The following is a 15,350-nucleotide window of genomic DNA, read 5'->3' on the forward strand; positions in this document are numbered from 1 at the left end:
GCCATCATCCTAGCCAAGCTTTCCATCGTCCCTGTGGGGAGAGGCTACTGGGGAACAAGACTGTCAAGCCCCACACTGTTCCATGGAAGGTGGCAGGTCCCTGGGGCTCTGTGTTGGTGCATCTCATCCGTGCCCCTAGAGACACTGACATTGTCTCTGCTCCTGTGCCCAAGAAGCTACTGATGATGTCCAGTATTGATGACTGCTACAGCCAGAGGCTGCACTGCCTCCACCTTTGATGCCATCTCCAAGACCTACAGCTACCTGACCCCCAACATCTGGAAAGAGACCATATTCACCAAGTCTCCTTATGAGGAATTCACTGACCATCTTGTGAAAACCCACACCAGAGTCTTCCAGGGAACCCAGGCTCCAGCTGGGGCTACCACATAAGGGTTTTTATACAAGAAAAACAAAACGAAGTAAGTCTGGGAGGACGAGGAGGAAGAGGAGGAAGAAGAGGAAGAGGAGGGAGAGGAGGAGGAGGAGAAGGAGGAAGAGGAGGAGGAGGGAGAGGAGGAGGAAGAGGAGGAAGAGGGAGAGGAGGAGGAGGAGAAGGAGGAGGAAGAGGAGGAAGAGGGAGAGGAGGAGGAGGAGGAAGAGGAGGAGGAGGGAGAGGAGGAGGAAGAGGGAGAGGAGGAAGAGGATGAGAAGGAGGAGGAAGAGGAGGAGGAAGGAGAGGAGAAGGAGGAAGAGGAGGAAGAGGGAGAGGAGGAGGAGGGAGAGGAGGAGGAGAAGGAGGAGGAGGAGGAGGGAGAGGAGGAGGATGAGGAAGAAGAGTAGTAACAACAACAACCGCCCAGCAGTGTGTGCAGCGCTCACATGGCTGTGGTCATTCTCAAGGTCACGTGCTTTTCTTAGACAAAGGACTTCATTATGTCACTCTCATGCTTATGTTCCAGGTACTTCGATCTTATCTACCACCCCCATTCTCTTCTGCACCTCTGTACAGCAGTGTTTTGACTATGAGATCTTACATAAAACCACAGCCACAGAGGTCAAAAGCTTCAGGCTTTGGAATGATCTGACTCACAAGTTCAACCTGAAGGTAGTTCTCAAACCCGGGAGTGCATCACAATGGTCTGAGAGGCCTTTCTTTCCAATATTGGCCAAGCCACCAGCTCCAATTCACTAGACAGTATACCTACCTCTTCCAGTCCAGAACTTCAGAGAAAGGCAGAATGTAAGAGTCTGCAATGACAACTGGGACACAGCCAGCCTGTAAGACATCGCTCAGCACTGCCTGGCCCAGCCGAGCTCCTCGAAGAACCGTACAAAAAGTAGCCTCCTGCAGCAACACAAGAGAGGTGGAGAGTTACTGAGCGACTGCTGGATCCTTGAACATTCTGACGTTCCCAAGGGTTAAAGCTAAGCAGTGCCGAGGTATCTAGGAATGGCCAGAAGAGCTCCTACCTGTGAAACAGGAAACACTCAGCTGGCTGCAGAGTTCCCCACCTTAATTCTTCAGTGCCACCCCAGTGCCACCAGGCTTCAGTGCCAGCATCAGTCTTCCTCAGGAGATCCTGAAGACTGGCTTCTACTAGTGCCAATGAACTGTGTATACACGCTTGGCCTGTGGTCTCAAAACTGCCCAAGGCCAACTTCAGCCCAGCCTGCAATGGGGCAGGAATGTCTAAAATCTCTGCCCTCCTCTGAGTTAGCCAGGCAGAGGTGACCCTAAACTTTAATTCCAGAGGCTAATAGGTCTCTGAGTTCGAGGCCAGGCTGGTCTACAGAGTGAGTTCCAGGACAGCCAGGGCTACACAGAGAAACCCTGTCTCAAAATGAACAACAAAACCACTACCAACCTTCCTTGCCCATTCACCTTACTCTCAATGTGGGGAATGCTGGGAAAACAGAAGCTGTACAGAGAAAGCACAGGTGCCATGGGCACTGTACCCCAGAATGAGACCCTATGTCTCCTACTCGCAGTTTCCCCACTTTCTGTCTCTTCAGGGGGAAATGAAAAGATTAAAAATGAAAACACAACTTCATCTTTAAAGTCAGGAGAAAAAGCCAGGCAAAGTGGTTGGGAAGATGAGGCAGGGGGATAGTGAGTTTAGAGACAACCTGGGCTACATAGTAAAACTGTTTTTGTTTGTTTGTTTTTAAATATCCTGTTTCTCCCTTTCCACCAACACAAAGTAAGTGTAATTTTAAAAAAGAAAATTCTATCTGAAAACTGATTACTGAGCCATGTGACTGTACCACTGGGGCTGGTAAGATGCCTCAGCCAATAAGGACACCTCCTGATGACCTAAGTCTGACCCCGGCACCCACGGGTACAAGGAGCAAAGCGACTCAGCACATTGTCCTTTGACCTCCACATACTGCACCGTGCCGTGTACATGTATACTTGTAACACATATGTACATACCTGTTCACACTAAACGGCTTAACAACACATATGTACATACCTGTTCACACTAAACGGCTTAACAAAAATTTTATTTAAAAATAAGTAACAGGTCAGAAAAGGGAAAGGTCAGAAAAAACAAAACAAAACAAAACAGGAGAAAGTCAGCCTCCAGCGCTGAGGGATGAGACATGCGGTGCCTGGGCTGCAGCTGGGCAGCTTGCCTGCCCGAGGAGTTGCAGCCAGATGTGGACACATGCAGATTGCTCTTCCTGTCCAGACAAAGGTTACTATAAACACCGGCTGCATCTCCACCCCTACCAGCCAGAAACTCCAGAGGGAGACTGAGAGGGTATTTTAACAATTTCAGGATGGGCCAGCTCTCTGGAGATTTGAAAAATTAGTAAAAACATAAATATATAAAAATTACATCATCTCCTTGATAGTTCTTCTTGAACTAACCTGTCTTGATTTTAAACATTTAAGTGAGCAAGCCTATGACTCTCCTTTCCTAGCACCATGCCCTAGAATGTCAAATATTCTGCCCATAAACAGTCCCCCAGGGCTTTGTCTAAGTGAAGCATGCTGTTGGGTGACAAAATGCCTCAGAACAAGAGCAATCAGAACAGTATTGCCCAGGGAAAGCCAAGCATTCCTGTGGGCTGTCGTGGTCTAGAGAGGTAACTGGCCACCTTACAGAAGGTCACTTCTCTGTACCAGCTCATCAATACGAGGTAAAAGCAAGAAACATTTGTGCCTTTGGCCTCTACAGCTTCTTGGAAATCTAGAGGATTTGAATTTTTGAAGTACAGTGAGTATCTGAAGGATATTTAACCTTTACAGACCAAGCAGCCCCATACAACATAAACATACCATCCACTCAGGTACCCTGTGGTCTACCCCTCCAGTGAGGAGCCCCATCTTCTCCCCTGGGGTAATACCCCAGCCACTTATGGGACATGGCTCCTGGGACTGGAGTCAGTGTCACTCCGCAGCAGCGGTGCACCCTGGGCTAGTGAGATCTCGAGTGGCACTCACCTGCAGTACTTGGGGGTAATCAAAGACCTGGTGCTGGTGGCAGCGCTTTCGGATGGAAAGGACGCCCTCTGAGAGATTGGTGCATTTGTCTAGGACTAACACGGACTCTCTGTGTTTGGCCTGGAGGGCTTCTAGTTCCTCTCTGTACTCAGGGTGGATGGCCATCTGAGAGGACAGCAGGAAGTATCGCCGGGAACTAGAGGGGAAAAGAAAAAGGTCACTTGGGATCAGTCAGTTGGTCAGGTCAGACAAAGTTTAACTCTGGACTTCCAGCAACAGGTATTATACCGTGTTATACTACTGGATATTTAAAACATTGTATACTATATAAAAGTAAGGTATGGCTTACTTCAATTCTGAAATATGAAATAACAGAAATTGTTATTTATGCAAAAGCTCTCTTTTTCTACTTTTTTCTTTTTGTCCTTTTGTTTTGACAGGGTCTCTCTATGTGGTCCTGACTGGTCTGGAACTTGCTCTGTAAACCAGGTGACCTTGACCACAGATATCTGCCTGCCTCTGCCTCCTCAGTGTTAGGATTAAAGCCATGTGCAACCATGCCCAGCAGAAACAGTCTCAGTACTGTGGGAAAAGCTCACGGCATGCCAAGCCTACAGCATGTGCTGTAAACACAGGTATGCACACACAGAGAGAAAGCAGGCTGAACTTGGACAGAACAATGAAAAGTTATCCTTTATTAAACCTGAGTCTGGGGTCTGAGGAGAAACTGAAGGCTAGGTGCACTCTTCAAACAGGGAGAGGAAGTCCCCTTGATGTGTGGCAGTGTCACACAGCACGTCACACAACAGCAGCAACAGCACACCTATGCTGTGTAGGGACTCTCCAACAAGTCTTTATTCCCAAAGCCACAAGGGTTGGAGAGGAAGCTAAAAACCAGAAATGGAAAACAAGCAAACAATAAGACAGAAACCTCCCTTTTCTCCCCACAAAACCTATCTCCACATTTAGGGAGGAAGGATGCAGAGAGAAACCAGGATGAAGAAAGACACCAAAGGTCCAGGCCTTTGCAGGTCTCCAAAGACACAGAAATGTGAGCGTGTGACACACGTTAGATATCCCAGATACTCAGGAGGCTGAGGCAGGAGGTGACTGATCATTGGCCTTCAAGCTCATAAACAGATTAGTTCATGTGTGGATTTACAATTCATGAATTATATAGTGAGTTACTTATCGGGTAAAGGTGTTTGCTACCAAGCCCAATGACCTGGGCTGAACCCCTGGAACCAGAGAACTAACTCTCATTAAGTATCCTCTTATTGCCACATGTGCACTGTGGCACACGCACTCGCGCACCTGCACACACACACACACACACATACACGCGCGCGCCCGCGCACTCGCGCACCTGCACACACACACACATGTGCACACACACACATGCATGTGCACACACACACGCATGTGCACACACACACATGCATGTGCACACACACGGACATGCGCGCATACAAATAAACATAAAGCACTTAGTAATTTGATCGGTTCCTGGGAGGTCGTAGAAATGTTAGGAGAGGGTTTCACTGGATGATGCGTGTGGCTGGGGAGTGCTTGAAGTATGTGTTCTGTCACTGGCACTTCCTCGTTCTCAGCTTTCCTGGCCGCTCTGCGATAGCAGCTTTGTTCTACCACAGTCACAGCCTCATGGTGTCCTGCTTCAGCAGAGGTCCCAAAGGAAGTGGACCAAGCATGGACTGAAGCCCCTGGAACCAAAAGCTAACCCCTTCCCCCAAGTAAACAAGTCTAGAGAGTCGATAAGGCTACTATCAAAGGGATGTGGGAGAATGGATGGCGAGCGCTTCCCTAGGTTAGCCACCTACAGTACAGAAGTACAGAGCAGGCAGGATACAGGGAGGGGCTCTGTGGCCAGGAGATCACCACTGATGAGAAAATACATATAAAGTAGGTTCTGAGAAAATGGACACCCCCACCCCTGCTTACCCTGAAAAGCAATGCAGTGCCACATGCATCCTGTTCAAACTGGTATAAGTCAGGAAAAATTGTGTGTTTTGCACACAGGCTAATAAAGTCCACACAGTACTGACTGTGTCTTTTCTAACTGCAGAGAGCCTTACACATACCCACAGCCAATGAACATTCACTGCAACTGAGATCACCCTCCCAAAGCACAACACTTTGGGCTCAAAATTCACGTCGGTAAGGGAAGGCATACAGAACAGAGAATCAAAATGGTTAGATACAGAGGATCATGGGAGCCAGAAGGGAGCTACAACTATGAAAGGCCAGACCAGAACGGCCCTGCAGTGCTGGACGGAGACAGAGCCAAGTGTGGTAGTACACACCAGTAATCCCAACACAGAGGAGCTGAGGGAGATGGGTGGCCTGTTCAAGGGCAGCCTGAACTACATGTTAGAACCTTCTCTCAAAAATCTATAAACCTAGGGCTGGAGCGTAGGGGGCTCAGGCAGTAAAGTGCTCTCCACAAAGGCCTTGAGGCCTTGGTTAATCCCCAGCATCACTAGTGGGGACTACATGCCTACAGAACACGCCTGTGCTACTGGAGCTGTGGATGTGAAGACAGGAGGATCTCTGCAGCTTGCCGGCCAGCCAGTCTAGCATAATTAATTACTCCAGGTTACTCAATGCCCACAACCCTGCCCAGTACAAATATGTAGGTGTGTGCAGGACTCTAAACAGGTTCCCCTGCCTGTGCTCGGCCTCTCTCTGACCCACAGGGACTATGCCCACTTTAGTTTAACTATGTAAAAATTTCAGGTAGATTTGTTTTCCTTCTGAGGACTAAAGTTAGCTGTGACTATCATGTTTCCCCTCAGCTCCACTGATCTCAGTAAAAGTCAAATCATGCTGAGAACGCAATGTCTCCCTCAAAAACAAGGGCTGTAAAGTCCTGATTTAGCTCCTTCTGGAAGGAAAATGACAAGAACTCCAGCTTGTTCCACACGGTTGTGAGAAGCAGCTATCAATAGCAACAAGTCTCAGTTTCCCATTGAAGAAGCACTGGGAGAGCTTTAAAATAAAAACGAAAACAGAGTTGCTCTGCTGGACAGCCCCCCAGGAGTCGTGGGAATTCCCTGAGAAACACCTCTCACAGAGGGCAGGACCTCAGCATGCTGCGGCCAGGGCATCCTCCCTGCCTTCCCCAGGGAAGAGGATGATGAGGCCAAAGACTGTCTTCACTTTTAGTCTTTGGAGGGCTGAAGAAGGGTGTCCTTTATAAAAGCAACATTGCACTGTAAGGCAGCTCTGAGGTAGCCAGGGGGGAAAAGGCCTTGTCCAGTGAGCCCAAATCCCATGTAGTCATATATAAAAATCTAAAAGGTCAAATTACTAGAAAATACCATATCTAATGACAGTTTAAATCTCTAAAATTAATCATCTTAAAGTGGTCTCTGGCATTTCAGTGCTGGCCCATCTCTGGGCTTCAGTGTTTCCATCCCTGGGTTAAATCTAGAGTGAGCGATGGAGTCCTGAGCCACCAGGACAGCAGCTGGATGAAGACACGGGGAGGATCACAGTGAGTTAAGGAAAGGGCACACAGCAGACTAGTCCTCACAGACTAGTCCTCACAGGCTCACACAGCACACTAGTCCTCACAGACTAGTCCTCACAGGCTCACACAGCACACTAGTCCTCACAGACTAGTCCTCACAGGCTCACACAGCACACTAGTCCTCACAGACTAGTCCTCACAGGCTCACACAGCACACTAGTCCTCACAGACTAGTCCTCACAGGCTCACACAGCACACTAGTCCTCACAGACTAGTCCTCACAGGCTCACACAGCAGACTAGTCCTCACAGACTAGTCCTCACAGGCTCACACAGCAGACTAGTCCTCACAGACTAGTCCTCACAGGCTCACACAGCAGACTAGTCTTCCAGACTAGTCCTCACAGGCTCACACAGCAGACTAGTCCTCACAGACTAGTCCTCACAGGCTCACACAGCAGACTAGTCCTCACAGACTAGTCCTCACAGGCTCACACAGCAGACTAGTCCTCACAGACTAGTCCTCACAGGCTCACACAGCAGACTAGTCTTCCAGACTAGTCCTCACAGGCTCACAGCTTGGCCCAGTGTCTCTCATTTCTCAGCCACAGCCCTGAGGATGTTTGGGGTCATTTTCTCCTTGTGGTAGTGGGACCCTGTGCAGATGAGTTAGCATGGCAGGCCTGCTGCTGTCCTGTGGAAGTTTTGTTAGTTTGGCTTCTTGACTGGTGTCTGGGAACTTGGATTGGGGATGGTTCCCATCACCCACAGAACTGGTAAGAGAGGTTCACTGTGCCCAAAACATATAAACAAGACTGCCTGTGCCAGGCAGGGCCAGCCTATCCCATGCTACACTAACATGCCAAACTGAAGATCCTGGGTACATGACAAAAACTTGCTTGCCCTACAGGACCACCCATTCGGAATGTAAACAGATCCAGCCTTGGAACAGGGTGCCGAAGCAACCCTAGCCTCTGAATTCTCCATGAGAATTGTTTGTGAAGAGTTGGAGATTTTAGCACATGCCTGTAATCCTAGCACATGGAAGGCAGAGTTGGGAGAACTGTCACAAGTTCAAGGCCAGCCTGGTCTGTAAAGTGAATTCCAGCCTCTCTTAAAAGAATTATCTGTAAAGTATGCATAGAGGCCCACACCTATAATCCTAGCAGGTCAAAAAGAAAGATTATAAAGTTGAGGCCAGCCTGGACTACATAGTGAAACTCTCTCAAAAAAGCAAGGTCCATGAATATGTAGAACTTGTCTGATACGCAAAAGGCCTTGGGTTCAATCCCAAACCCTGTTAAAAAAAAAAAGGAAAATAATTTCTTTGATATTTTCATTTTGATAATAAATAGTATAGAAATAATTTTATTTTTTCATATTTAATGACAGACATTAATTTAAAAATTTAATACCTGCATGGTTAAACACTCCTAATAATATTTATGCTGATTTTTTGTTTGTTTTTGTTTTTATTTTCATTGACAGGGTTTCTCTGTGTATCCCTGGATGCCCTAAAACTCACTTTAGACCAGGCTGGCCACTAACTCATAGAGATCTGCCTGCTTCAGCCTCCTGAGTGCTGGGGTTAAAGCCACCACCGCCTGACTCATGCTGAAATCTAACTCTCTCTATGAAGCGTGAAGAAGGTGGAGACATTGTTCAACTGCAGTCTATGGAGGTGAGACCCCAGGAAGGAGCTTACAGTTAAATGAGGCCATCAGGGTGGGGCCCTAACCCAGTGGGTCTGCAGCTCTAAAAGAGAAGAGGAAGAGGAAGAGGCCCAGATAGGAGAGGCAGTCTAACTGTGTGATGCCCAGGTACACAGATGCGCTGACAAGGCCTTGCCAAACACAGCTGCTTGTCCTGACACCACAGCTCTTAAATAAAAGAAGAAATGAAAAGCCTTTATGCTTTACAAATCACTCAGTCTGCGGTAGGTACTCAGAGCAGCAGACAATAATGAGGGCTGTGGACCAGCCCCAGAGCTGTGCAGGTGCCAGGCAAAGCGACATCAACAGGTACAGTGGGGGGATTTTTTTTTTTTTTTTTTTTTTGGAGCTGGGGATTGAACCCAGGGCCTTGTGCTTGCTAGGCAAGCACTCTACCACTGAGCTAAATCCCCAGTGGGGGGATTTTTAATCCTTACTACCTGCTTGGAAATTTCCCTAAGTGTTGGGGAAACTAGGAATCATGCGTTCGTATGAAATGAATACAGACACGCTCTGTGAAGAAAAGCTTCCTGGTGGTTCAAACAAAAAGCACACTAAAGTGAGGCCCATTATCACTCAACATGCAACCCTACTGGCTTGCCAAACTCACTGATCCCTGGATAAGTCCATGTCCAGCTGAAAGGACAGAATACGCATCAAAGAAAACCTGTCTTCTATCATGCTAAATTACAGAGATAGAAATGCTATTAGTTTGGTCAATTGGTAGTACTTAACTTGCAAAAACAATTAGGTTTTACAGATATATAAGCAACCACAGTTTAGATTGGTCTTTTAAAATAGTTTTTTTTTTTTTTTAATTATGTGTATAGGACAGTGATATATGTGCATGAGTGCAGTGCCCATGGAGGCCAGAAGATGGTGTCAGACTCCTGGAGTTGGAGTGATAGGCTGGAGTGACAGTGAGCTGCCCAAAGTAAGTGCTGGGAAGTGAACTTGTATCCTCTGAAAGAACAGAACATAATTTTCACCAGCGAACCATCTCTCCAGAGTCAATGTTTTAAAACTATATTGTGGTGTATCAAAAATAACTAAAATGTAAAGGTTTTTGAGTTTAAAAAAGAAGTCACAAAGTTGGAAAACTCAGTTTACCTACGTCAAAATCTAGTACAAAGCTCCAGTAGCCAAGTGAGCGAGGTGCTTCTTCAGGACTGACTCACGGACGAGAGCAGACCATCTAATGAGGCCTTCTATGGCCAGGTGAATCTCAGTACATGCATGGTGCTGAGAGCACTGGACACGCACACATACATGCACACGCAGGAGAATGGCCCTGCACCTTACCTCACACAGCACACTCCAAACACATCCCAAACCTAAAACCACAGAAACTCTTAAAGAAACATCTGCAAATCTTCTAGAACCTTGATACAGTCATGGTTTCTCTTTTTAATTGATATTTACACCAAAAGTACAATAACCTAAGCGAAACTCTGATAAATGGGGGCCTGTGAGAGATTCAGAGGAAAGAGTTTGCTGTAAAAGCACGAGGACCTGGGTTCAATACCCAGTCCTCACTCATGTGAAAAAGCTGTGTGGTGGCATGTGCCTTCAACCCTGGTGCTGAGGAGACAGACGGGCAAGGGGATTCCAGAGCTCCCTGGCCAGCCGGACTCCATGAACTAGTAACTCCAGACTCAGTGAGACCCTGTCTCAAACAAGGTTTGCAAGCATAAGGAGAACAAGTGAGAAGACATCTGAGTTCAGCCTCAGGTCTCCAAACACAAGTACAAATGTCATGCCTAACTCCTAATAGTGAGAAGGAGACAGACAGAAAGGAACACAGAGAGCAAGACAGACAGACAGACAAAAAGGGAGAGGAAGGGAAAAGTAGAACCTTTTGTACCTCAAAGGTCACTCACTATCACGAAAGTAATAAGCAGTCTACAGAACAGGAAAGAATATTTGCGAATCGCACACTCATCAAGGCAGCCATGCCTGGACTATGTAAAACCTCTTACAATTCTGCAATAAGAGGACAAAATTCAATTTCAAATGAGCGAATAATATGAGCAGGCACTTTTCCAAAGAAGTCACACAAATGCCCATAAGCATAAGAAGAGACATGCAGCAGCCCAGTCACTAGGGCAGCACAAAGTGCAGCCGCAGTGAGACAGGGCCCACCACATCCCCTGGGGAGGCCTGAATCAAAAGCACAGACAATGGCAGAGCTGCAGAGACCGGGAGGATTGGAGACCTTAGACAGGGCTGGCGTGCAGTGCCGTAGCCTTTGGGAACTCTGCTCCAGTGTTTCCTCTGTGAGTTACAAGAGAATTGCCACACGGCCCAGCAATGCCACTCTCACTATAAAACCAGGGGACCCACAAAATGCAGGCTTCCTCAAAAGTCTGCATTGGAAAGTCCATGGCCGTACGTTCACACAGCTAAACATTAGAACTAATCACAACCGACTGATGACCAGGTGAATCAAACGTGGTGCAGACATATAAGGAAGCAGCCAATGAGGAGAGAAGTACCCATCTGGGCGTGTCTTGTGCAAGTAAAGGATTCCAATCACCAACTCACTAGCTCCCACCATGAAACTATTTCTAAACAGTCTCCAGCAAAGAAAGGGTTAGACAGAAGGCCCACCACATCCATGCAAGCAGACCTTTCTCCTTACTCCACAGATGAAAACATGAGCTGACGAGGTGTCAAACCCACTTCTGTGGTTAAAGAGCAGACCTGGTCCATGCCCCATCGCATCGACAAATTCCAAAGACCAAAGAGGACAGGCTTCCCATGAGTCAAGGTGCCACTGCACCAGTGTCGCCTGGCTTGGTTGGTAAAATGCCTGCAACACAAGCCTGAGGACCTGGTCCAGATCCCCAGAGACACGGTAGAAAGCCAGGCACAGCAGCATATGTCTAGGGCCCAGTCTGTGGGTGAGGAGATCAGAGGGACTGAGGGGTCCAGACAAGCGAATCTCTGAAGTTCATTGGTTAGACAGCACAGCTATGTCAGTGAGCTTCTGGTTCTGTCTCAGAAAAACAAAAACTGGAGAGCAACCGAGCACAGAGGGCCACTTTTGACTATATACATGCACTCACATACACACAAACACACTCATCCACCACGAATACACACACACAACACACATGCACATACACAACCCATACAAGTCCACTCACAAAACATTCAAACACATACACACACACACACACACACACACACACACACACACACACACACACACTTCTAAGAGATGAAGAGTAAGTTTATAGAAAAATAGGGAGAGCAAAGCCTATTTTCAAAACTGAAGGGAAAAGTCTCTGGAGAGCAGACTCACAGGGAGACAGTGGTCAGACCTCAGACAACTTTGACAGACATGCAGGGGAGTACAGTTTTATCTAGAAGGCATTGGAAAGGCAGGGACAAGCTAGACGGCAGGAATACTAGAATCAGGGACACAAAACAGGATATCACTTAGCACCCAAAGATGGCAGTGGGCCAATGCAGGCAGACCCAAAGGAGAGGGAGCGGACAGATCCAAGGCATACTTCTGACATGCACAGACTTGCTAATTCGCTGTCTAAGGCAGAGATTGAGGAGTCCAAGATACTACAAATTTCTATTTTGTGAAATTAGTAGACAGCCCTGGAGCTCCCTAAAATACCGAGAGCCATAAGAAAGGCAAGATGGGTGGAGCAGGCCAGCATCCAGAGTAGACGCCTGGCTTGCTGGGGTACCCCACACTGAGTGTCGCCAGCACCCACACTCTGTAACTGCACACTGGTCATGCTGAGCAACCTTACCCTGGTGCTTTCTCTGGGAGAGCCACTTCGGCTGACAGTGGGCTGAAAACAGGAATGCTGACATCGTAGCCCTGCCGGTAAGTCCAGGTAGAAAAGCCGCCACCAGCCAGCAGTGCCCTGTAGGAAAAGACTTGGTTAAACACTGAGAAAGAAAGGTCGTCATGAAAAGTGCCAGGGGAAGGAATGGCAATGGCTGCGTCTCAATAAATACAGCAGATAATGTGGGAGCCCCTGTGCTTAAGAAACACTATACAACCCTAACTTCCAGCACACTGCCCAGGCTTAGCTGCTTCCATCAAACAACCAGCCTTCCTCCACTGCCTACGATCTTTCCTTACTTCCCAGCGTGTGTGTGTGTGTGTGTGTGTGTGTGTGTGTGTGTGTGTGCGCGCGCGCACACGCGCGTGTCTGAGCTGTAGCACATGTGTAGAGTCAGAGAACGAGTTGTGAGATTTGGTTCTCTCCATTCACTATGTGGGTCCCGGTGATAGAGCTCAGGTCATCAGGCTGGGTGGCAAGCCCCCTTACTCACTGATCTACCTTGTCAGTTTCTGTGTTACATCCTTCAGACTCCACTTGACTCCCTGAAAGCAAACTGTATCCTTTTTAAAACTTTTATTATTTTTATGTGTTATGTTTTGCCTGCATGTAGGTCCACACACCACTTGTGTGCAGTACCTACAGAGGCCAGAAGAGGGCATTCGATTGCCTGGAATTAGAGTTATAGATGGTTGTGAGCAGCCATGAGGATGCAAGGAATCAAACGCAGATCCTCTGGAAGAGCAGCTAGTACTCTAAAACACTGAATCCTCTCTCCAGCCTCCATACTTCATTCTCAACACACCCACTGCTGTGGTGCGCAACAGGAGTAAGAGCAGGTCTAGAGGAAGACTAGGCAGTCATTCCTCACTCTCCTGGAACCCCACAAACTACAGACACGGAAAGCAGACTGGGCCAGCAGGTATAACATGTCACACTACGTCAGCCCAGACTCTCCAGGCCTAGCCCAAGCAGCTCGCCCTCCGCCATCCTCGAGCTGTGTCCCTCGCACAGCCTCCACCAGCTCCCACTGCCCGGCCCAGCCTGGGTCTTATTAATCCATTCCCCAGCTGCACCCGCAGAACCTCTCTTGGAGTTTGTGGGCTCCAGCATTCTTTCTCCTTAATTAGAAAACACCTACCACATGTTTTAACTGGATCCAGCAACTATGACGATGACACTTCATCAGACAAAGGAAGCAGGTGTGGGTCACAACCACCTTTAGCTATTCTTCTGTCCCAGGGCCCCAACCCATCGAAAGCACTTTCTGGGGTGATTTTACTAGCTGCACACACCTCAGAGTCTGAGTAAGCAAAATGTCTGAACTGAGAAACCGCATTATTGTTTCAATGTTGATCACTACCAACCCTCTCCACACCCTGATGACAACTTACACTCCAGTGTAGCCAGTTTTAGGTTTAGAGATTTTAAACCACCCCTGAAAATCTCACTGTTTGCTTAAGCACTCTGAAACCGAGAACAGGCAAGTGGGTAAGGAGCAGGCTCAGAACCTCTCCAGCTGCCTGTCTACTTCTAAGATCCTCAGTACCAGCACACGCTCTGCCGTTTCCTGACTAACATGCAACACTGAATCCGTCCAACATGGTCTTGGGCGGCTCTGTGGCCGTGAGGCTCAGGGCCACTGTACAGAGAAGCAGACAGGCACATCGTAGACAGGCACCAGGCAACACAGCTGAGCCGGTTCTGTGGGTGAAAGGCTATTACCCTCAGCCCCACAGGGAAGGGGGATGTGGAGAGTTTCCTTTCTCACATCAACATTCACTGTTGTCCGTTATGTCCTTGTGGCCCCAAACACAGTATTATATTGTGGGGGAGGCAGGGAAGCATGTCCGAAGCCAGCCTGTGTCACACACCCATACCCACGCAAACATACACAGGCCATCCTTGTGATCTCAGAAAGGAGCCTGATAGTGTGTCATACTGGCCCCTGGCGAGGCCTGCTCCGAGGCGCCTGCACTGTAAGCCTCAGCTTCTTCAGCAGAGCGAGCTTCCCATGGTACTGCAGTGCAGAGTGCCAGCGCCTCTTCTCAGACACATGTTTCACATTGCCTGCAGAGTGGATTTCTGAGCAGGACATTCTGTTTTCCTACCACCGATCCCCAAACTGGAGCTCAGTTCCAGAAGAGATGGAATGGAAAACTTGCCAGGAACCCTGAGTTGATGATCCTGCTGATGGCCGGCCAAAGGGCCAATCAAGAAGGTCTCCAGCACGGTGCTAGCCAGGGCTTCCTGATTCTAGAACAGTTCCCCTGTCGCCAATGCTGAGCCTTTAATCCCACACCTTTAATCCCAGCACTTGGGAGGCAGCCTGGCAGATCTCTGAGTTCAAGACCAGCCTGGTCTCCAAAACGAGACTCCGTCTCTAAATAAATAAATAAGAAGTATTGTTGAACAGAGCTTGGTGGTGCACACCTATGATCTCAGCTCAGAAAGCTGAGGTTGCAGATTGTGTGTTTCAGGCTCATCTGGACTGCAGAGAGAAGGTATCTCAAAACAACACCTACTCTATGTCCGGAGAGATGGCAGGCAGTTAGGAGTTCTCACTGTCCTCACAGTAGGCGGGGTTCAGGTCCCGACACACACAACTGTCTGTAACTGCCTCCACTTCCAGGAGAAGTGCCTCTGGTCTCCAAGGGCACCTGCTCACATGAAGTGCACACGAACACATCCAGGCACACATACACACTTTAAAGCAATCGTTTCCTAGGTGCTGTTGATGTTTTAGGTGTGATAATCATTACAGTTAATGCAGAGATCCACACAGGAGTGTCTGCATATGGAATGATATAAGGTCTGGGATTCGCTTCTAGATAATTGGGAAGCACCAGCTGGACCAAGACTGCCTGGAGTTGGTGCCAGTAAGTCTGATGGTGGGGGGTAAGGAACTCACTGTGCCAACCCCCTCTTCTCCTGAATAGGGTT

The 15,350-nt window shown here is 48.2% G+C and overlaps 1 protein-coding gene across 2 annotated transcripts in view; it reads right to left on the reverse strand.

The window, feature by feature from the left end:
* Positions 1 to 15,350, reverse strand: part of Ext2 (exostosin glycosyltransferase 2) — a 132,649-nt gene that overhangs the window by 101,867 nt on the left and 15,432 nt on the right. For both annotated transcript variants that reach the window (NM_001107751.2, NM_001399506.1), the window contains exons 4-6: positions 12,369 to 12,485; positions 3,395 to 3,590; positions 1,149 to 1,288 (exon numbers count right to left, since the gene is read on the reverse strand). In NM_001107751.2, the coding sequence (NP_001101221.1) occupies positions 1,149 to 1,288; positions 3,395 to 3,590; positions 12,369 to 12,485 (453 nt within the window). The remainder of the gene's footprint in view (positions 1 to 1,148; positions 1,289 to 3,394; positions 3,591 to 12,368; positions 12,486 to 15,350) is intronic.

Source organism: Rattus norvegicus, chromosome 3 (genome assembly GCF_036323735.1).
Source record: "Rattus norvegicus strain BN/NHsdMcwi chromosome 3, GRCr8, whole genome shotgun sequence".
Lineage (NCBI taxonomy): Eukaryota > Metazoa > Chordata > Mammalia > Rodentia > Muridae > Rattus > Rattus norvegicus.